General features: G+C 35.8%; 1 protein-coding gene across 5 annotated transcripts; it reads right to left on the reverse strand.

Moving 5' to 3' along the window:
- Window positions 1-684: 684 nt before the first annotated feature.
- LOC148939133 (uncharacterized) lies at window positions 685-18,030 on the reverse strand. Of its 5 annotated transcripts, none has more exons than XM_089106718.1 (4): window positions 18,011-18,029; window positions 9,578-9,701; window positions 4,234-4,486; window positions 686-1,767 (listed from the first exon to the last, which is right to left on the reverse strand). In XM_089106718.1, the coding sequence occupies exons 3-4, from the start codon at window positions 4,363-4,365 to the stop codon at window positions 1,501-1,503; spliced, it is 399 nt and encodes a 132-aa protein (XP_088962844.1). In that variant the 5' UTR covers window positions 4,366-4,486; window positions 9,578-9,701; window positions 18,011-18,029; the 3' UTR covers window positions 686-1,500. The 5 variants fall into 5 exon arrangements, with proteins under 5 accessions (XP_088962847.1, XP_088962846.1, XP_088962844.1 ...); XM_089106717.1 differs by having other exon boundaries at window positions 17,929-18,020; XM_089106719.1 differs by lacking the exon at window positions 18,011-18,029 and adding an exon at window positions 17,964-17,982.
- Window positions 18,031-20,351: the final 2,321 nt, after the last annotated feature.

Consider the following 20,351-nt stretch of genomic DNA (forward strand, 5'->3'; position numbering starts at 1 on the left):
GCTGTATATCCTTAGTGCCCTCAACTTCAGGTTGAATATCCTTAGTATCCCTATATTTGAAAAATGGTATAGAAGTCCTAAGAAGGTTAAAACGTAGAGTAGTCAAAACAGTCAGTAGACTGAAGCAAATGGCTTACAAAAAGCGTCTGCGCCAGTTCATACTCTTTACACTTACGCATCGAAGAAAACGCAGCGGTGTGGTTTTAACCCACAAGATTCTACATAAAACATATTTCCAGGTCTTGTTACCCCCTCCCTCTCCAAGTACCACATTACAAGGGGGAATTTCAAGAACCTCATGAAGTAGCACTGTACCACAAGAGACAGAATCAATTTCTTTAGCCAGCAAATAAACAATCTAACTTAATATTCAAGAAGTTTTTCAAGAGATCTAGCAAATTACCGACAAAAAAGATACCGAAATTATTTTCAGAAGAAAATCGATAGATGGCTCTCGGACTGAGAGCCAAGTTTCAAATTGAAAAAAAAACATGCTGAATATGCAGATGGCAGCGTTATTACAAAATTAAATAGAAAAAAAATGTGACCAATATTCTTCTTTACAATAGAATAAAAAGATATTCTCTCGCAAAATAACAAAGGACAACATGAGGCAATTGAAAAAAAAAATCAATTTTGAAGATTTAAAAAAAAACTGATAGATAACTAGTTTGCATTCAAACTCTTCTTGAAACAACTATGTTATTATATAGCAACGATATTATATTACGTCACTGATCTATCTAATATTAATGGTTTGCATGTCACAAAATATTTCACTTTTTTTTAACACTTTTAGAACGAGGAGTAAACAATATTAGGCTACTTATCTAATATTGGACAGACATGTAGTCCAAGGGGATGATTCCTCCCTTGAGATTCAATAATTGATTAAGCACCTTCTGAAAATATGGGTGAAAACAAGATATTTCTATGGTTTTATCCTAATAGGTTTCTTGACCTCCAAACCCCCCCAATTTTTTTTTAAACAACATACCATACTAAACTATTTATTAATAGCTAAAATTTAATAAAAAAAGAACCAAATATGTCAACAACAAAAAATACGACATACTTCACGATAGAATTAAAAAAAATGAAAACGGCTGCATGGGGAGAAAAACAAAATGGGCAAACTAAAGGAGGGAACAGCGCATGTGCCGCCATGTAAAGAAATACGAATGTACAGAGAAAAACAAAAACGGCGCAATTGGAAGAACAATTGCGAATTTGCCGTTCAAAACAGCGCAAGTGCCGCTTCTCGTGGTAGGAAAATAAATACAAAAGCTTGTAATATTTGCGAAAAATATTAAACATTTCCGGCGAAAAACCGTTTTTTCGAAGCTTTGCTCCATCCCCTCTAGAATTCTTCGTGTTGTTGCCAAAAAGTGAAAAGTCATTTTCATCTGGCCAATCGCCATCTACCTCCTTCGTTTTTAACCATTTCTTAACTGAGAACCTGAAAACGACACTTAAAGAAGCGACATTCTACACTAGTGATCAGAATTTGGGATTGTTCGAAATAAGTTTACGGCTTAAGTCCTCAAGAATAACTGAGAATTGCCACTGTTTTTCTTCTGTCAGTTCTGGGAGTGGTTCATCATCAATGGGGTATATTTTCCCAAAAGGTCCGACACATATTTCACCTGGGTTTGGCCCAGGAGGAGGAGCTTCATTTTTAGGTTTTCGTCCCCTTTTCTTTTTCGATTTTTGAGGGGATTTTTGAACTGGCTTGAAATCCCTATCTTCTTGGTCCTGGATTTGACGCTGAAAATAAGAATGATTTTTAGTTTTTTTTTAATTTAAATTTAATTTTTTTATTCAATTAAAATTCGTTAAATTAACTAAAAACGAGTTAAACTAAACTAAAAATTATAATTCAAAACATTATAAGGAAACGCGTTTAGTTTTTAAAGAGAAAAAACAATAGGCTGTATTATTAAAACTAATGAAAATAATATTTTAAAATGAGCTGCAAGCTATGTAACATATCATGAACTTGAAAATATGGTTGAGATTTTAAAAACCGAATGAATCTTGTGAGTGATGTATTTTTTATTGTATCGTTTTTTTTTTAGATTTTTTCTTATCAAAATGCTTAAACTCTAAGCGTAAGAACTGCGAGGGCATATCCTAGATTTTTGTTCGGGGGCGTGATTGCTTTTGACGCGGAAGGTAGAACAAAAACTTAATAAAACTGTTTATATTCGTTTTGTTAAGTTTTTACGAGTCGGGCAATTTATTTTTTTTTTGGGGGGGGGGGGCTGGTCAAACCCTGTACCCACTCCACCTGGAAACGGCCTTGAAGGACTGTAATACATACTTCAGCCACTTCACCACTAAAAGTTATTACCGGGTTTCCATGGTTTCAATAGCTTTTGGTTGTTATGAACAAGAGCTGGACAAGCTCTACTTAGTTAGTGGGAGTCACCAGTATTAAATGTGATAATCCAAAATTAATCACAAGATCTGCGAAAGGTGAATCACCTTTGAATAGTTGATGTTTTAACATTTAAAAGAGAGTCACTCGCAAACGTTGTATTTGATATTTTTTCTGCAAATTATACATTTTTGCACCAACTCTGATCTATTAGTCCGAATTATTTCCTTTACAAATGTTCGAATTTAGTGAAGCGTATGTTAATGAGGACAAATGACAAACCTTGGAAGGTCTTTATTATCGATGTTATGAATCATTATATTATTATCGGTTTTTATTATCGATGCTATGAATATCGACCTTCTATGGTTCCCAATTGGATTCAACGCGATAATCTATAACCATATGCAGTGGTGTAATTTCGGCAAAATCTGGGGGGGGCAAAGTTGGAGCCAAATTTCCCAAATAAAATGAAAATGACAGAGAAAACTGAAAATGAGCAATATAGAACCATAAAATTAACTCATTTCAGAAAAACCATACAATGTTAACGGCCGCAAAAACTCTGAAACAAAAAGCATTTCTGCAGAGGCGTAATTTTATCATAACCCTGGAGGGGGCAAAGTAGGAGTCAGTTTTCCCAAATCAAGTGAAAATGACAGTGAAAAAGGAAAAATGAGCCATATAGTACCATAAGGGGAAAGATATACTAAAGAAAACCGACCCATTTCTGAGGATGCTTGAATTATGTAGGTTTTTCTTAGTTTTGACAAAAATTTTGAAGGAACTAAATTTTAGCTGGGGGGGGGGGAACTGGGGTCCGGGGAGAGGGCAAACCGAGGTCTCAGAGGGGTAGTTGCCCCCCTGCTCCATAGCAAATTACACCCCTGACTATAAAACGATACCTCCACAAGGATGGGGGGCTGGGTCTAACATAAAAAAAATCATACCATAAAATGCAGTATTTTAATGTTTGAGCCCCTTATCCCACACCTAAGAGTTAGATTTGGTTGGATCCATGTGGATACCTATTATAGCCACATATAACATGTGAAGGTGGTTATAAAGCCATCCTTGCACGCAGAGGGATGTTTTGCTCTTTGGTGCTGCCACTAGACTGCTGCCACTCTGTTTCTCAAAACTATCTCCAACTGCTGCCACTAGAAAAATTGGAGACTAAAAAGTAAACTAGTCAATGTTTCAGACACCTCCCCTTCCCAACACCGGAAGATCGGACACAAGCTTATGAGACGAACAAGCTATAACCACAACTAATGAAACATAATTTTGAAAAATCAGACGAATAACGTCAATCATACAAAAATCTTCTTATTGTCCTAGAGCTTTTGATCTGCATAACTATGCATTGCCTGTGCATATAGGGCAGGGCTAAATGAAATCCTTCCCATCCCAAAGATTGGCCCAACACAAGACATAGATCAAAAACGTAATTTTGAGGCTCTTTAGGTTTCTTCTGATCCTACTTAAGGTTCAACCAGTACGAATAAGTACTTCTTTACTTGGAGTTGAACTGTAGTTTAATACTTAAGTTTTTATTTGCAGACGTAATCACCGTTAATCTGCCACAAAAACTCAAAATTTCTCAAAAATCTCGAACACAATTCCTGCATGTCATGCCTGTACATAGAGGGTAGAGATAAAAGGAATTCCCCCAATATTGGCCTAGCCAAAGACAAATGCCAAAAATGGAATTTCGAGGCTCTTTAGAACTTAAGTACTTCATTGCTTAGCGCTGAATTGTGTTTTATTACTCCGTTTTCATTTATTCCTGTTATCAGCTTCCCACAGTCACACAACCACGTTCACCAGCCACACTGACTCAAAATACTCACCCGCAGTTTCTTTTCACTAATAAACTCAGAAGCATCATAGAAATTAGGTCTCTCCCTTCGTATTCTTTCGGTTCGACGGATGGCGGTTGTTCCACTGGAGCTTGCTCCATTTCTTGGCGCAAGACCACTCATTTTGTCACTGACTTTGAATATAGTGAAGATTCTTACCAACAGAAGTTACTCGAAGATTTCCGCCTCAGCTATTTTAAAAAGTGAATCCACAAGCACACTTCATATTACCAAACAGAGCATACTAGAATGAAAAAAAACGTTTGTACATATAGGAGCTGAATTTACAAAGCAGACCAAGAAGTAGGAAAGTGTGCAAGGTAGGGAGGGCCTCGATTCCCCTCCAAGAATTCCTAAAACTCCAAAATTTATAAGTATGATTTATTGAAATTACCAAGAAATTATTTTTCCTTATCTCCCTCTCCCCCATAAAAATTCCTGCGTATAGCCTATGCTCACCTACAAGTATGTAGAAAAATAGCCCAATAAACATACTAAAATAGACAAAAAAAATAGCAACATCCAGCTGAAGAGCACTTTAACCTCAACCAGTGATGTCAATGGGCGGGGGCATTTGCCTCCCTAGACTATGAAAAACACCTTGTTTGAAACTTTTAATGAAAAATACCTTTCTTTTAAATATGAAAGAACAGGTCCCTCCGGACTTAAAAAAACAACACATTTTTACCCCTCCCCCAGCCTTTTTAAGAATTGGCATTAATGACCGCTGTCCGTTTTTAGCAATAGGAAACTGTTTATGGCAATCATCCAAGAACTGTGGAAATATCAAAAACGAATTCTAGGAATGACAAAGATGATATTATTCAATCATGATAGAGCCATTTGGCATGAGGGCCTTAAGAATTTACCACCACTCCCCCCCCCCCAAAAAAAAAAAAAAAAAATTAGATTTCCACCACATTTATCTATTTTACTATTTTTATGTCAGCCCATTCTCTCATCAGCCCATTTTGTAATAATAATAAAAAAAACTATGAGCCCTTACCAAACAAATGCCTCTTTTTTTCTTTAATCCCAACACCTCTCAGTGGTGCCAACATCTTTAAATTACCCCATTCAGAGAAGATATCCAACAAATACCTCTTTGAATTACCAAAACCTTACACTGAAGGTTGTGAACCTCCAATCTTCACAAAAAAGTTAATTTTATTTTTTGGCATGGGTAGCAGTGATGTGTCTCTTTTATCTGCCGAGACTAGCAGGTTACTGTAAGATTCTAGAGAAAAGTTTAAAGACCAGTAGGTATAAAAGCTACTACTAAATGTTTTTTTTTCTTGATAAAGTACCTTAAGACACTAAAATCTGCTCTTTTTGTTGCCATATCCAGAGTGGAAAGGTGGGAGAACGTAACAAGGGTAAGAATGAATTCAGCCTTTTGATTTAATATCAACTTAGTGGACTGTGATGAAAAAGTTGAGAGAAAGGAGAAAAAGATTGGAGAAAAAGCCAAAACAGACAGTTTGACTGAGATGCACAATTGGCATAAGCCTTTTCAGAATTGTATAAAAATGATGTCATTTCGCTTGTTGATAGTACCCCGGGATACCCCAGTAATCTCTATGAGTGAGAACCCTACATTAGAAGTTTACAATCCCCCCATAGTACATCACCTTTTCAACCTCCTTAATAAGTGAAAACTAAACACATTTTGGAAGAAAAGTGTCTAACGAAAAAAATTCGTTTATTCATTTTTATTTTCAGGAAAATAATTGAATTTCTTCTCTGTAGCTTATCAAAGAAAATGTTAATAACATACCCCTTGGACTCCTTTTATGACAAAGTTGCTCATATCTTGTGGGAAAGTTTAAGGAAGCAAAACCTATATTTGAAAGCCATAATTTAACGAAACTCATGTTGGCTTCTTTAATTTAATTACCTAAATTCAACAATGTTTTTTTTTGCAAAAGTTTTGTGCATGTTCAAAGAAAACTAAAAAGAAACAAATTTTAATTTTAAAAAATAAAGGTTTTATTATCAAATAGTTCGTGGTAACGAACTGTAAGTAAGGAGCGACCCGGCTCAATGGTAACCGAAACTCTAGAAAACGGTAATTTGATACCAATAGATACATCAAAAGAATTATATTTTAATGCTGATTTCAAATATATAAAATCATCAAGTTTAGTCCTACCCATCAAAAGTTACGCGCATGAGAAAATTTGCCTGATTTTCGAAAAAAGGAGGAAACACCCCCTAAAAGCTATATAACCTTAAAGAAAATCACACCATCATATTCATCGTATCAGAGAACCCTACTGTAGAGGTTTCAAGCTCTTATCTACAAAAATGTGGAATTTTGCATTTTTTGCCACAAGAAAGATCACGGGTGTGTCTTTATTTGTTTTTTTTCTTTTTCCCAGGGGTGATCGTATCGACCCAGTGGTCCTAGAATATTGTGGGAGGGCTCATTGGAATGGAAATTAAAAGTTCTCGTGCTCTTTCTAAGTGACCAAAAAAAATTGGGGATAACTTGGCCCCCTTCCACGCTAATTTTTTTCCCGAAGTCACCCGATCAAAGTTTTTAGATAACCCTTTTGTTCAGCATGTTCGAAAATATTATAAATATGTCTTTTAGGATGACTTAATACCCCGAAAATCCCGGGGAGAGGGCTGAAAGTTATGAACATTACCCAATGTTAACATATAGTATTGGTTATTGGGAAGTAGGCCTATACAGACGTTTTCAGGGGAGACTTTTTCTGGTAGTGGGGGGGGGGGTTGATCGGGGGTTATGTGGGAGGATCTTTCCATGAAAGAAGTTTCATGGGGGAAGGGACATTGCTATGAAGGGGACGCCGGACTTCCCAGCATTATTTAAAAAAAGATCAGAAATTAAATAAAAAAAACAAGTTTTTCAGCTGCAAGCAAGCAACAACATCAAAACTTTAAACGAACAGAAAATATTACATATATGATTGGGTTCACCCCTAGTCAATACCTCGCTCTTTAAGCCATAGAATTTTTAGTACTTTCATTAGAGCTATTTATTCTAATTAACGGCCTTTGTGATTAAGGGTCATTTTTAAAGAATGGAACAAAATTCGAACCTTAGCGTAAAGAACAAGGTATTCACAAGGGGACGAATCCCCTAATATACGTATTAAAAATATATGAATGTAGAAGTTCGTTACGTAAGTTAATTCGTAAGTTATGTATATTTATTACTAATAAAAACGTTCGTAAATAAAATTAGACTAGTTTCGAGAAAGCCATTTAACCAAATAAAATTAAATTAATATGCATATTTTGTTTTAATTATTCACGTACGGTGAGCCAAGATCAAACCTGCATTTATTCAAAAACGTTCAAAAATTAAATAAAAAAAAACAGGTTTTTTTTAACTGAAAGTAAGGAACGACGTTAAAACTTAAAACAAACAGAAATTATTCCTTATATGAAAAGGGCTGTCCCCTCCTTAACGCATCGCTCTTTACGCTAAAGTTTGACTTTCTCACAACTCTATTAAGTAAGGAGCGACCCGGCTCAATGGTAACCGAAACTCTAAAAACGGAATTTTGATACCAATAGATACATCAAAAGAATCAGATTTTAATTCTGATTTCAAATATATAAGTTTCATCAATTTTAATCTTACCCATCAAAAGTTACGCGCCTGAGAAAATTTGGCTGATTTTCGAAAAAAGGAGGAAAGACCTCCTTTTTGTAAATTAATCCTGTTTATTATTGAATAAACAAATGAAAACACGAAAGTAAAGAGCAAGGTTTAAACTTAAAATGATCAGAAGTTATTCCGTTACAGCCTCATTCTCAATCCTCGCTCTTTACTCTAAAAAGCAAGTTATTTAAAAATACTTCAAATTCAACAGCCCTTGTGTTCTATGACTCATTCCTAAAGGAACGAGTCATAGAACGATAACGAAAACTAACTAGCTTAAAGAGCAAGGGTTGAGAAAGGAGCCGCTCCATTCATATTTAAAATGGCGTAAGTTATGTATATTTATTACTAATAAAAACGTTCGTAAATAAAATTAAACAAGTTTCGAGAAAGCCATTTAACCAAATAAAAATAAAATTAATATGCAAATTTTGTTTTAATTATTCATGTACGGTGAGCCAAAATCAAAACCTGCATTAATTCAAAAACGTTCAAAAATTAAATAAAAAAAAACAAGTTTGACTTTCTCACAACTCAATTTTTTGTAAACAATGAAAAATTTTAGCGTAAAGAGCGAGGCGTCGAGGGGTCAGCCCCTTTCATGCACGGAATAATTTCTGTTCGTTTTAAGTTTTAACGTCGTTCCTTACTTTCAGTTAAAAAAAACTTGTTTTTTTATTTAATGGTAGTAAAGAGCAAAGTTGAAACTGGAAACAATTCTTACTTTGGAATTCTGGAATTCTTACTGGAATTCTTACTTTGTAGATTATGCAAGATATACATACACAACTAACTCAAATAAACTGAATTCTGATAATTGTTTTAAATTTGTAGTATACTTAAAACCAAGTGCTTTACTGAAACCGAGCTTGTTTGAGTTTTTGAGAGAATTATATTGAGTTTTCAGTTTTCACAAACTCAACTTTTAATTGAGTTATCAACATCATGGTTGATGAAAGGCTATTGAGAAACTTAGAAATTAGTATTTTATTTTTTGCAGGCTACTTATGGGCTTTTCTGCTCTTAAGAGAACATTCTGTTTTTTACATTGGTTTTGTGTTTTCAGTAAAGCACTAATTTTTAGGATTCTACAAATATAGGGAAATGTCCCAAGTCATTTCATTTGAGCTAGTTTTAGAGATGTGGCCTATCTTGCAGAATCATCCACTAAAGATAATCATAAGTACATTTAGGAATGTTTCAAGAAACTTGCAAGCTAAAAGATGAACATGCAACTTGACGGACATTTCAATACTTTTTCTAATTATGCTAATTTTTATGATTGCTAATTCCATCTTGAGTCCTTAAAGTGAAAAGAGCCTTAAAGTTCCTTTTTGCTGCTAGGAGAACTAGCAGAAAATTAAACTATTCAATTAAAAATCTAATGCCAAGTTGACATTCAAGTTTATAAATCATCACAGTTTATAAATCTTTTAATTTTTCAGTTTTTCACCATTGTAAGTAGTCCACAAGTGAAACTAAATTGCAAAGGAAAAACGAAAGTTGAATAGAAACAAAATATATCAGAATTCAAAAAATTTAAACAGACAGGGCCCAATAATACCCCCATTGTGTTCATTAAAATTTGAGGATAGCCATTTGGTTTGAAAAAAGCTTCATAAAAATTAATAAAATGTTTCCTTGGTTGGCAAGAACCTCAGAGCCCCAGGGGTTCTTTCCCCAAAAAATGCAAATTACCTTTTCTTCACAGAACAGTTTTAGTAGAAGAAAGGGTTATATTTGGTCTTGGTTATCCAATCAGCTTGAACTCTTAAGAATTGTGGGCTAGGCCAGGATTTCCCAGTCTCCAGAGGGTATACTCCTGAAAAAATATGTATACCTGAGTAAATCAAAAGATGTTATGGGGTAAAGTTTTGGATGAGGGGCTTTTTGCCTTCTCGACAGTAATTGATTTAAGCAATGAATTTTTCAGGGCCGTTTCTGGGGCCTAATTATTTCCTACGAAGGTTTTAAGAAGAGTCTACCTCCACCCCCTCCGAGGGCACTGACCTTATAACAAACTTGTGTTCTAAAAGTAAAATTTCCAGACATAGATCTACAACATATACAAAAATCAAGGAAAGTGCTTTGAGCCTCATAACTTTGTTCTGATTTTTAAGGTTTTAAAAAATTTGAAAAAATATATCTCAAAATATAGAAAAAAAATCAAAATATGGCTTAAAATTTCACCCTACTCAATCATTAGAACTATATTTCTAAAATCTAGACTCAAAGTAAAGTAGACTCAAATCTAACTTGCAGAATTTTTTTTCAAGGTTAAATAATTAGCAACGTCCTGTATGCAATTTCCTTAGCCTTTGGATTAGGGAAACAGTAGGGATAGGAGATTGAAAATACTTTCCCTAGGCATAGTTTAGGCTCTGAATTCTTTCCTAAAAATCTCATTCTCCCAACTACTTTCTAATATAGCACAAAATTCCTGGAATTTTTCTGGCAATTCTAGAATTTTACCATTATGTGCACCTGAGTTTTCAAAATGAATTATCTACAATATATAATATATGACTTGGGGGATTACACTGAAACTTTCTGAAGATAAATAAAAGTTCAAATAGGGATAAAATCCTTTTAATAGACAGTGATAAATTAAAAAAAAATATTAGATATTTTGGTCATGTATACAGTGACCGTTATCAGTATTACTACTGATGACAATAATTTCGGAGACCACACTGCCTTTCCATGATGATAAAATAAAAGTTCAAGATAGGGATAAAATCATTTTTAAAAGACAGTGTATAGAAAATTCACAAGAAATACCAGATATTTCGGTCACATATATATCATCAGTAGTAAAACTGTTTTACTACTGATGACGGTCACTGTATATGTGACCGAAATATCTGGTATTTTTTGTGAATTTTCTATACACTGTCTATTACAAAGGATTTTATTCCTATTTTGAACTTTTATTTTACTACTGATGACAATCACTGCATATGTGAAATTTATCACTGTCTATTAAAAGACTTTTATCCCTATTTGAACTTTTATTTATCGTCATGGAAAGGCAGTGTAGTCTTCAAAATTATCTAATATTTCTGAATTGTGTTAACCTTGTTTTTGGGAAGGAAGTGACAAGCAGACCCTGAATTTTGATTTGGGGGTTAGTAAGATACAAATTAAAAGAAATGATTAATATCAGGTTATAAAAAGTAGCATAAATGATACGTCGCAAGGATAGCTTGATGATGAAGTTTAAACTTCAAGAAATTTTTGTGAAAAGGGAGGGGGAGATAATAAATACAATTTTCCTCTGATTTGTCTGAATGTTTTGGCACTATGGGACTTAGAATACATTTATTGTTAGTAAGCAAAGTAAATCAAAAGATACTTTGCATGGCCATGTTGTCAAAATAGCATATCTGCAATATCTTGAAGCAGTTTTGTGATCAAGTTGAAATTTTCAGGAAGTCCTGGGAATTGAGGGGGCAAATGAACCTTAAATTTTGGGTATCAGTGCAGTATGTCCCTTCTTCAGAAGGAAACACTACAATAACAAATCTTCTGAAGGAAATACTGTACTAACAAAAGAACAGTACCATTTGATAAGCAAATCAACTCTTTCCTAATTATTGCTAATTAAACCTAATATTTGCTGACATGACGAAAGTGCCCCCTCCCCCCTGATGGCATAAAATATAGCCCTAGGCTATATACAACAGGAATAAAAATATCATGCAAATGAAATCCTTATTTTATAACTTATGACAGGTTTATATTATTCAGAATTTCAAATTTTCTTCCATTTTTATCTATATCCTTTGCTTATTTCTAAACAATATATTTTATCACTGATCTAAATTCATTTGCAGTGACATAATGCTGTTGACAGGTTAAGATAGCCCATTAAAAATTATGATCATTCAAGGACTGAGGAAATGGGAGAAATATATCATTTAGGGCTACAGGGGGAGGGAGAGAGGATGTTTTGTCATAATAGAAACCATTATATTAGGTAAGATGGGTAGAATGCAATTAATTAAAAAAAAACTTTTTCCACAAAATAAGTTTTTCAAAGGAAAGTAAAGAACTCCATTAAACAAAAAATGAGCAAAAATAAAATCCAATAATCTACCAAGCGCAAAACTACCACAAATCAGCATTGATAAATAAATGAAACCCAAAACGAACAGAAATTACAATAAATAACCGAGTTAAACTCAAAACGAGCAGAAACTAACAAAAGTTGGGCCCAAAACCCCTATGCCTTTCCAAGGCCAGAACATAATTTACTGAAAAAATATAAATGTTTTTACTTTTATAATTTTAATAAATCAAATAATATTAACATTTTGATTACTAAATATCAGTATATGTATGTTAAACTGACAATGCACATTCACTGCTCCCCAAGATAGAAAAAGACCTCTAGGATTTTACCATTATGTGCACTTGAGTTTTCAAAATGAATCATCAGTAGAATGAAATCTGAAACCCTCAATTTCGACTTGGGAAGGGGTTAGAAGTAAATCAAAAGACATGATGGGTATCTAAGTTATCAAAGTTGATATAAGCTATCTAAGTTACGCAATATCTCAGGAATGATTTGAGGATAGAGTTTGAATCATGAGGATAGAGTAAATATCAGTATATGTATGTTAAACTGACAATGCACATTCACTGCTCCTCAAGATAGAAAAAGACCTCTAGGATTTTACCATTATGTGCACTTGAGTTTTCAAAATGAATCATCAGTAGAATGAGATCTGAAACCCTCAATTTTGACTTGGGAAGGGGTTAGAAGTAAATCAAAAGACATGATGGGTATCTAAGTTATCAAAGTTGATATAAGCTATCTAAGTTACGCAATATCTCAGGAATGACTTGAGGATAGAGTTTGAACTTCAAGATAGTTTTGGGGAGAGAGAGAGGAGATGGACTAAGATAATTTTATTTCTGAAACAAATTTGGGCTATATATTTGCACACTAGGGGTGGGGGGAGGGTGTGATGGTAAAGCATGGCATATATTCTTTACCTTCTTTTTTTATTAGGTTAAATAGGTTTGGTCAGGTTATACCCAATATCATATCAAACCGATGATGCCCAGTTTGTCCGCGAGCACCTAGCTAACGAATACGGCTTACCTGGTGTCCCTATTTCAAACATCCGCCGCCTAGTGAATCCCACTGTCTCCGTAACCCAAAATCCACTACGCCCACCCCCGATCATGTTTGCTGTCCCCAACTTCAAGATTAAGAAGCTGATTCTCCAGAAATCATTTGAGAAAAAAGGGGCAGTTCAGTTCAGAAATGATGTATTGAAAACAGACCGTGACAAAAGGCAGAAGTTTTATGAAGAACTATACAGAAGGCGGGCAGGTGGTGAATCAAATATTGTGATTAAAGGCAACAAGATTGTCCCAAAAAACTTCCAGCAGCCTCCAGCTACCCTGAGGTTGCAGGCGATGGAGATCTAGGAGTTGATGCCTGTCAAAACAATGTAAATAGTACTGTACATAGAGACTTTAGTGTGAGTGATTCAAACGCAAACCCCACATTTGGGACTAATAATGATGAATCATTTGCAAGTGCATTATCAAGTACTCATAGCAGAGAACCTTTGGATAGTTCCACTTTGAAATCTTGCGAGTCGGAATTTAGTGATATTGGTGATGCCCATATTGAAAATGAAGACGGACTATTAATGCTTTACAGTAACGTGGATTGCATCACCACAAAAATGGATGAAATAAAAGCTGTAGTTTCAGAAAGACCTGAAGTGAGTGTGTTTGCCTTCACTGAAGTTAAACCAAAGTATACTTTGGTGCCACTGACTGATATGCAAATCCAGATCACCGGATTCAGAATAATCTCAAACCTGTTGAAACCAGAAGGAAGAGGAATTGTCCGGTATGTCAAATCATCACTGAAGGTAGGAGACCTTAATCTTGGTTCTCAGTATGAGCTATGGGTGGAGCAGGTCTGGATAAAAATTGAGCCAAAGGGTCACCCCTTAATTATAGGTTGTATTTATAGAAGCCCAAGCTCTCCCTGTAAGAAAAGTTCTCACTTCGCAATTACGAATTCTATAAGTTTGGTGATGAGTCGTCCTTGCCATAATATTGTAATTGTTGGAGACTTCAACCTGCCTCAGATCCAATGGATTAGTGGTTATGCTGCTACAGAAGATAACGATGACCAGATTGGCACACTCCTTGAATGCCTACAAGAACATTCATTGTATCAGACAATTGATTTCCCAACTAGGTAGAGAGAGGGCCAGAACTCATCTCTCTTAGATCTCCTATTTTTTAAAGATGAGGAGGCAATCCAAAGTATAGACTCAGAGCCACCTTTTGGCCCAAGCAACCATATAGCCATAACTTGTCGACTAAAGTTGTACCCACAGACAAACAATTATAGAAAACATGTGTATACAAATTACAACAAGGTCAGGCAAGATTTAGCTAACCAAGATTGGTCTTTTGTTGAAAAAAATAATGTAGAGGGAGCTTGGCTTGAGATGAAAAGGGTCCTCAGTGAGACAATCGCAAAACACACGACAACCACTTGGAAACAAAGACCAAGAATGCTCTCTTTCATCACATGAGAAATCAAGCTAGCAGTGCGGAAGAAAAAGAAGTTCTGGAGAAGGTACAAGGACGTCCCAACACAGGCTAATCATGACAAATTCAAACAAATACAAAACAAAGTCCGCTACCTTACAAGAGAAGTTACTAGCAAGTATGAGGAATCTTTAGCTTCAGCATCAAAAACAAATCCAAAGAAATTTTGGAGGTATGCCTCCACTCAAAATCCTGGAAGACATTCAGTAACTGAACTCAAAGTTAATGGGAATATCATAAGCAACCCTGGAAATATAGCTGAAGCTCTGAACTAGCAGTTCAAGTCAGTTTTTACACCTCCAGATAATGCCCCCTTGCCACAAATGCCGGAATATTATATTCAGAAACCGATGCAAATTATTACTGTTGGCACTTTGGATGTTGAATCACGGCTCAAAAGATTGAACCCAAATAAGTCAGTTGGCCCTGATGGGGTTCACCCTCGAACTTTGAAAGAGGCTCATGCAGAGCTTGCCCTCCCCCTAGCAAAACTGTTCCAGAAGTCTCTTGATACCAAACAAGTCCCTCAAGATTGGAGAAATGCTAATTTCAAACCTGTTCACAAGGGTGGAAGCAGGAACTGTGCTGCCAATTACCAACCTATTAGCATCACCTTGACAGTCAGTAAAATCCTTGAAGGAATTGCAAATACCACTGTTATGAAACACCTGATTGACAACAAACTACTTACCAATAGCCAACATGGAATCAGATCTGGACACTTGGTCAAGACAAATCTTATTGACGCATATGAATGTGTCACTGAACTGCTAGACCAGGGTATCCCTGCAGATATGATTTTATTAGACTTTGCAAAGGCTTTTGACAAAGCTTGCCATCATCATTTGAAGGCTAAAGTTTTAGCTACCGGGATACATGTGGAGGTTGTTGAATGGGTGATGCAGTTCCTCTCAGGAAGAACGCAGAGAGTTAGAGTGTTTGGGGATAATGGGCAAGAGTTTCTCTCAGATGTTGCTGAAGTTGATAGTGGCATGCCCCAGGGAACAATCTTGGGCCCAACACTTTTCAATATTTACATTAATGATGCTCCATGGGCAGTGAGAAATAAGATGAGCCTCTATGCTGATGATTCAAAGCTTATTGGGCCTACGGAGTCGACAGCGACTAGAGCCACCATACAGGAAGACCTGGATGCACTCCCTTTGGGCCCGCCAATGGAAGCTTGAGTTTAACATCCAGAAGTGCAAGGCGGTATATTTCAGGAAAAAGAATGAGAAGTGGCAGTACCATATGAGTGGGGGGATGGCTCTAGACAATTGATTGGTTCCTCGGTAGCTGAAAGAGATTTGGGAATAGTCATCAATGAAGAATTAAAATTCAACAAACACACACAAACAGTGGTTGCCAAACCATCTCAGACCCTTGGAATAATTAAGCATACAGTACATAGCAGATCATCCAAAGTCATGACAAAGCTGTACAAGGGTCTTGTGCAACCATTGCTGGAGTTTGGGATGTGTGTTGCCACACCTCTGAATAAGAGTGACCAACAGAAAATAGAGTCTGTCCAAAGGCCTGCAACCAAAGCTGTTGATGGATGCAAGAACCTCAACTATCCATCTTGCCTAAACAAACTACATCTCCCAACACTTGTCTACAGATGGCAGAGGGGCAATGTCATTATGGCTTACAAGCTACTGCATGCTGATTTCTCTTCTCAGAGTCCTTTCCAACTTGACAAATTATCCAGGACAAGAGGGCATAGTAAGAAGCTGCTCAGGAAGAGAGCTCACAGAAGAGTCCGCAACCACCACTTCTCCAATAGAGTGGTGGGCCCCTGGAACAGTCTTCCCAATGCAGCTGTCACCACTCCCTCTATCAATGCATTCAAGATCACCATTGATAAGAATTGGTCCACCAAACCATGGAAAACAGAGTGAGACGCTGCCAAACAAGTGGCTCCCCATCATCACTGACCAGCGACTCTACAGGATCTTTCCTTATTTTGCTGGACAATGCGATTTAAGGTACTGTGCTAACAAAAGAACAGTAGCATTTGATAGGCAAATCAACTCTTTACTAATTATTGCTAATTAAACTTAATACTTGCTGACATGACAAAAGTGCCCCCCCAATGGCATCAAATATAGCCCTAGGCTATATACAACAGGAATAAAAATATTATGCAAATGAAATCCTTATTTTATAACTTATGACAGGTTTGTATTATTTAGAATTTCAAATTTTCTTTCATTTTTATCTATATCCTTTGATTATTTCTAAACAATATATTTAGTCACTGATCTAAATTCTTTTGCAGTGACATAATGCTGTTGACAGGTTAAGATAACCCATTAAAAAATATGATCATCCAAGCGCTGAGGAAATGGGAGAAATAAATCATTTAGGGCTATGGGGGTAGGGATGCTTTATCATAATAGAAACCATTATATTAGCTAAGATGGGTAGAATGCTATCTTTTATACAATTTCCTAAGCCTTGGTATAAGAAAGGATTAGTGATAGAAGAATAACAACACTTTTAAAAGACATAATTTGGGCTATGAATTCCTCCCTGAAAGTTTTATTCCTCTACCTCAACTGCTCCCCAAGATAGAAAAAGGCCTCTAGGATTTTACCATTCTTTGCAGCATTTAGAACATGTGACATAGCACATGTTTAAAGAAAAAGCAGTGGTATATGAAATTATAGAAATTGAAACCTAACCTAACCTTGTATTTGCGTATTTAACCTTGTATTTGCGTATTTAACCTTGTATTTATATTTTGTATTTGCACCACTGCTCATTTAAAAAAAAAGTTAAAAAGACCAGCATGAATGCTATCTATAAAACAACTTATTTGACAGCAATTTCAAAAGACTTAAGCATTGAATCTCAGTGAGGTGGTTTTAGGAAACTTTTTCTTTTAAGCTGGGAGAAGAAGAACATTTAAAGTACGTACTTGATGATAAAAATTGTCCCATACGATAATATGAGAACCAGGATCATTATACATACTTTAAAGTAAGAATTGTTTTCTTAACATGTCTCCTTATCAGGAGCCACAATTCTAAATTTTTACCAGGTCAGTACCAGCTAGAGGGAGGAGTGGAGGTAGGAACTTCAAAATACCTTCCAGGACATACTTAACCCTGTAGACCCATCCATGAGAGTTTAATTTTCCTGACCTAACCCCTTTCCAAGATAGTCAAAAGTAGCTAAAGTAGAAATTTACCAAAATACCTTCCTGGGACATACTTTAGTCTGTAGACCCATCCCAGAAATTTTCATTTTCTTAGCCTAACCCCTTTCCAAGATAGCCAAAGTAGCTAAAGTAGAATTTTACCAAGGTCAGGACCCTCTAGAGGGAGAATAAGTGAAGAAAGGTCATTCTCAAAATACCTTCCCAGGACATACTTTAGCCTGTAAACTCATACCTGAAAGTTTCATTTTCCTAACCTAGCCCCTTTCCAAGATAGCCAAAAGTAGAATTTTACCGGAAAAAGTACTTTAATGCTATTCAAACTCTAACTTTCATAAACTAGAGTATACTATACTACACTACAGTCGAATTCTCACTAAATTTACGTGCTGAAGATTCAAAATCCTATGCTAAAGATGATAGAGTCAACACAGTGTTTGCAATTTACTTTTTCAAGCCTCCACTATTTTCTCCAACATTGGTGCTAGGCTAAATGAAAAACCCTAGAAAAGTCTCAACCCGACTTAACACATTTAAGTTATCATTACAGGGTAGATCCGATCACCAGTGGCGTCGTTTGGGAGGGTTAAGGGGGAGGGCAGTTGCCCCTCCCCAATAATTTGGAAAAAACTGTAATTTATTAGGTAGCTTTCAAACTGTTGTTCATTATAAGTTTCAACTTCGCTCTTTACTTAGAGCAGATACTATTTTTTTATTAATCCATGCTCGTTTTTGACATAGAAGACGTGAAAAGCAGGGTTCCTTTACTCTTCCTAATATTTTCCACGCTGACATTTGAGCAAGTATACAGACTTTGAAACCTTATCGTCAAGGATATAGTTGAGCATAGTTAATGGCAAATTACGAAAAGGTTCTGCACTTCCTATTTCGTCACGCTTCCCCATGTGAAATTTATTTCTCTGACATTTAAGATTCTTTCACTTCCAAAAATCTATCCGCTGAAGATTGTATTTTCTTATTTTAAAACTTTCAAAAGTGAATATGAATACACCCTCTTTATCTGTAAATAGGCCAGAAATAAAATGGATAAAGAATATGAAGGTTGTGATGAATATAGTTTCCTGACTGAAAAATAAATCATTGAAATAAAAAACCTGACTCAGTGCCTCTACAATATTATTCGTACTATAGCCATATAAGTCAAATTGCTTGTACCTTGATCACGTAAGTTGTTAGGGGGGGGGGAATCCACTCCTGGAACCATTTGATTGTTTAAATGTTTACTTCCGATGTTTAATCGAAACTCCAATGTAGCTCAAATTCTCTTATTTGTAATTGAAACGCGTAATAAGTGATCGGCTGTCCAAAGACATAACCGTGAATGTCACTTTTTGACATTTTGAGTTATGAACCGCCTCAAACTATTTCGACCACCCTATTTCCATTGATACAGTCCATATTCGTCTATCTTGACTCCTTCTACAAGCCGGTTTTGTAAATCGTGGCAAAACCATGAATATATTGTCTACAACTTGTAGCAAATATTGAACTAGCTCTCAAAGGAAATACACCTGTTTTGACTTGATTCTTTAACCTTGAAGTAATTCAGTGTTAAATTGTGCAATCAGATACTGAATTTTTAACGCAATCAGAATTTCACACAAGTAATGTAGGAACTTGAAATAAGTACCTGTATTTTTAGGATTGCTTATAATTTGAATTGATTGGATAATTGTGTGTTTAAAAAAAAATTAATATCTGAGTTAATAATCATAAATGGAATAAGGTGTATTTGGTCGATAGCAGTGAATGAGTGAACATTTTAACTCAAATTGTAATAATGGATTATGCTTTACGTTCTATTACAGACTAGTTTTTGAATTGCCAAGTTGGTTAGTTTGGAATAAATTAACATTTGTAATGTATTGTCTCATGACTGAGTAAGACCTGTTACGCGAGAGCCACTTATTTGTTTATCCAGTGGCGGTTACAAGTTTATTCTGAATATAAATCATTCTGAACTGGGATTCTGATTTTTGATCGAGTGTTGAAATTATAATTATTCTTATAAATTTTGTACATTTAACCCGAAGAGGAATTACTGCTGACCTATTGGTCTAAATTTCGAGTCGTTTTTGGAGCTGAGTTCGAGATTGGTGTTAGGAGTCATTCTTGGAGCTGAGTTCGGGGTTGGCGTTCGCCGTGCCCTTGTAACGGCTAACGCTTAATGCATGATGGCAGCTCCGTGGATAAATATTTGTTGCCTAGTGAGGTAAGCCGTTTCTTGTTTAATTATTTCTAAGACGGGACGTCGGCGTGAAGTCCAGCGCGCTGGAGCTGATGGAACTGGAGCAGTTTTAGATGTTTCGGCCACTTCTAGCGAGGAGTCCCAGTCACCATTGTTAAAGTTGTCCGAAGATTTTGTTACAATGCTGGCAATCGTGAAAGAAAACGGATCTAAGTTAGACTCTATTGATGGACGTATGAGATCTCTGGAACAAAGGGTTATATCGGTGGAAAAAGCGCAGCTTGAGTTTCACGCATCGGTTACAGAAGTTCAAGCCCGTGTAGTATCAGTTGAAATTGAAACTGATAGCCTAAAAAAATCAAATAAGCGTTATCACGAGTGAAGCGATGGCACTGAGGAAAAACAATATTGATCTGGCAAGTTGGTTAATGATGTGTGAATACCAGGTATCTGACAGTAACATTATTGTTTGGAATTTGCCATGTGACAGTAAGGAGGACGCTAGTGAA

This window comes from Artemia sp. Qi Xiang Cuo, chromosome 21, assembly GCF_049724085.1.
Source record: "Artemia sp. Qi Xiang Cuo chromosome 21, ASM4972408v1, whole genome shotgun sequence".
In the NCBI taxonomy this organism is placed as follows: Eukaryota; Metazoa; Arthropoda; class Branchiopoda; order Anostraca; family Artemiidae; genus Artemia; species Artemia sp. Qi Xiang Cuo.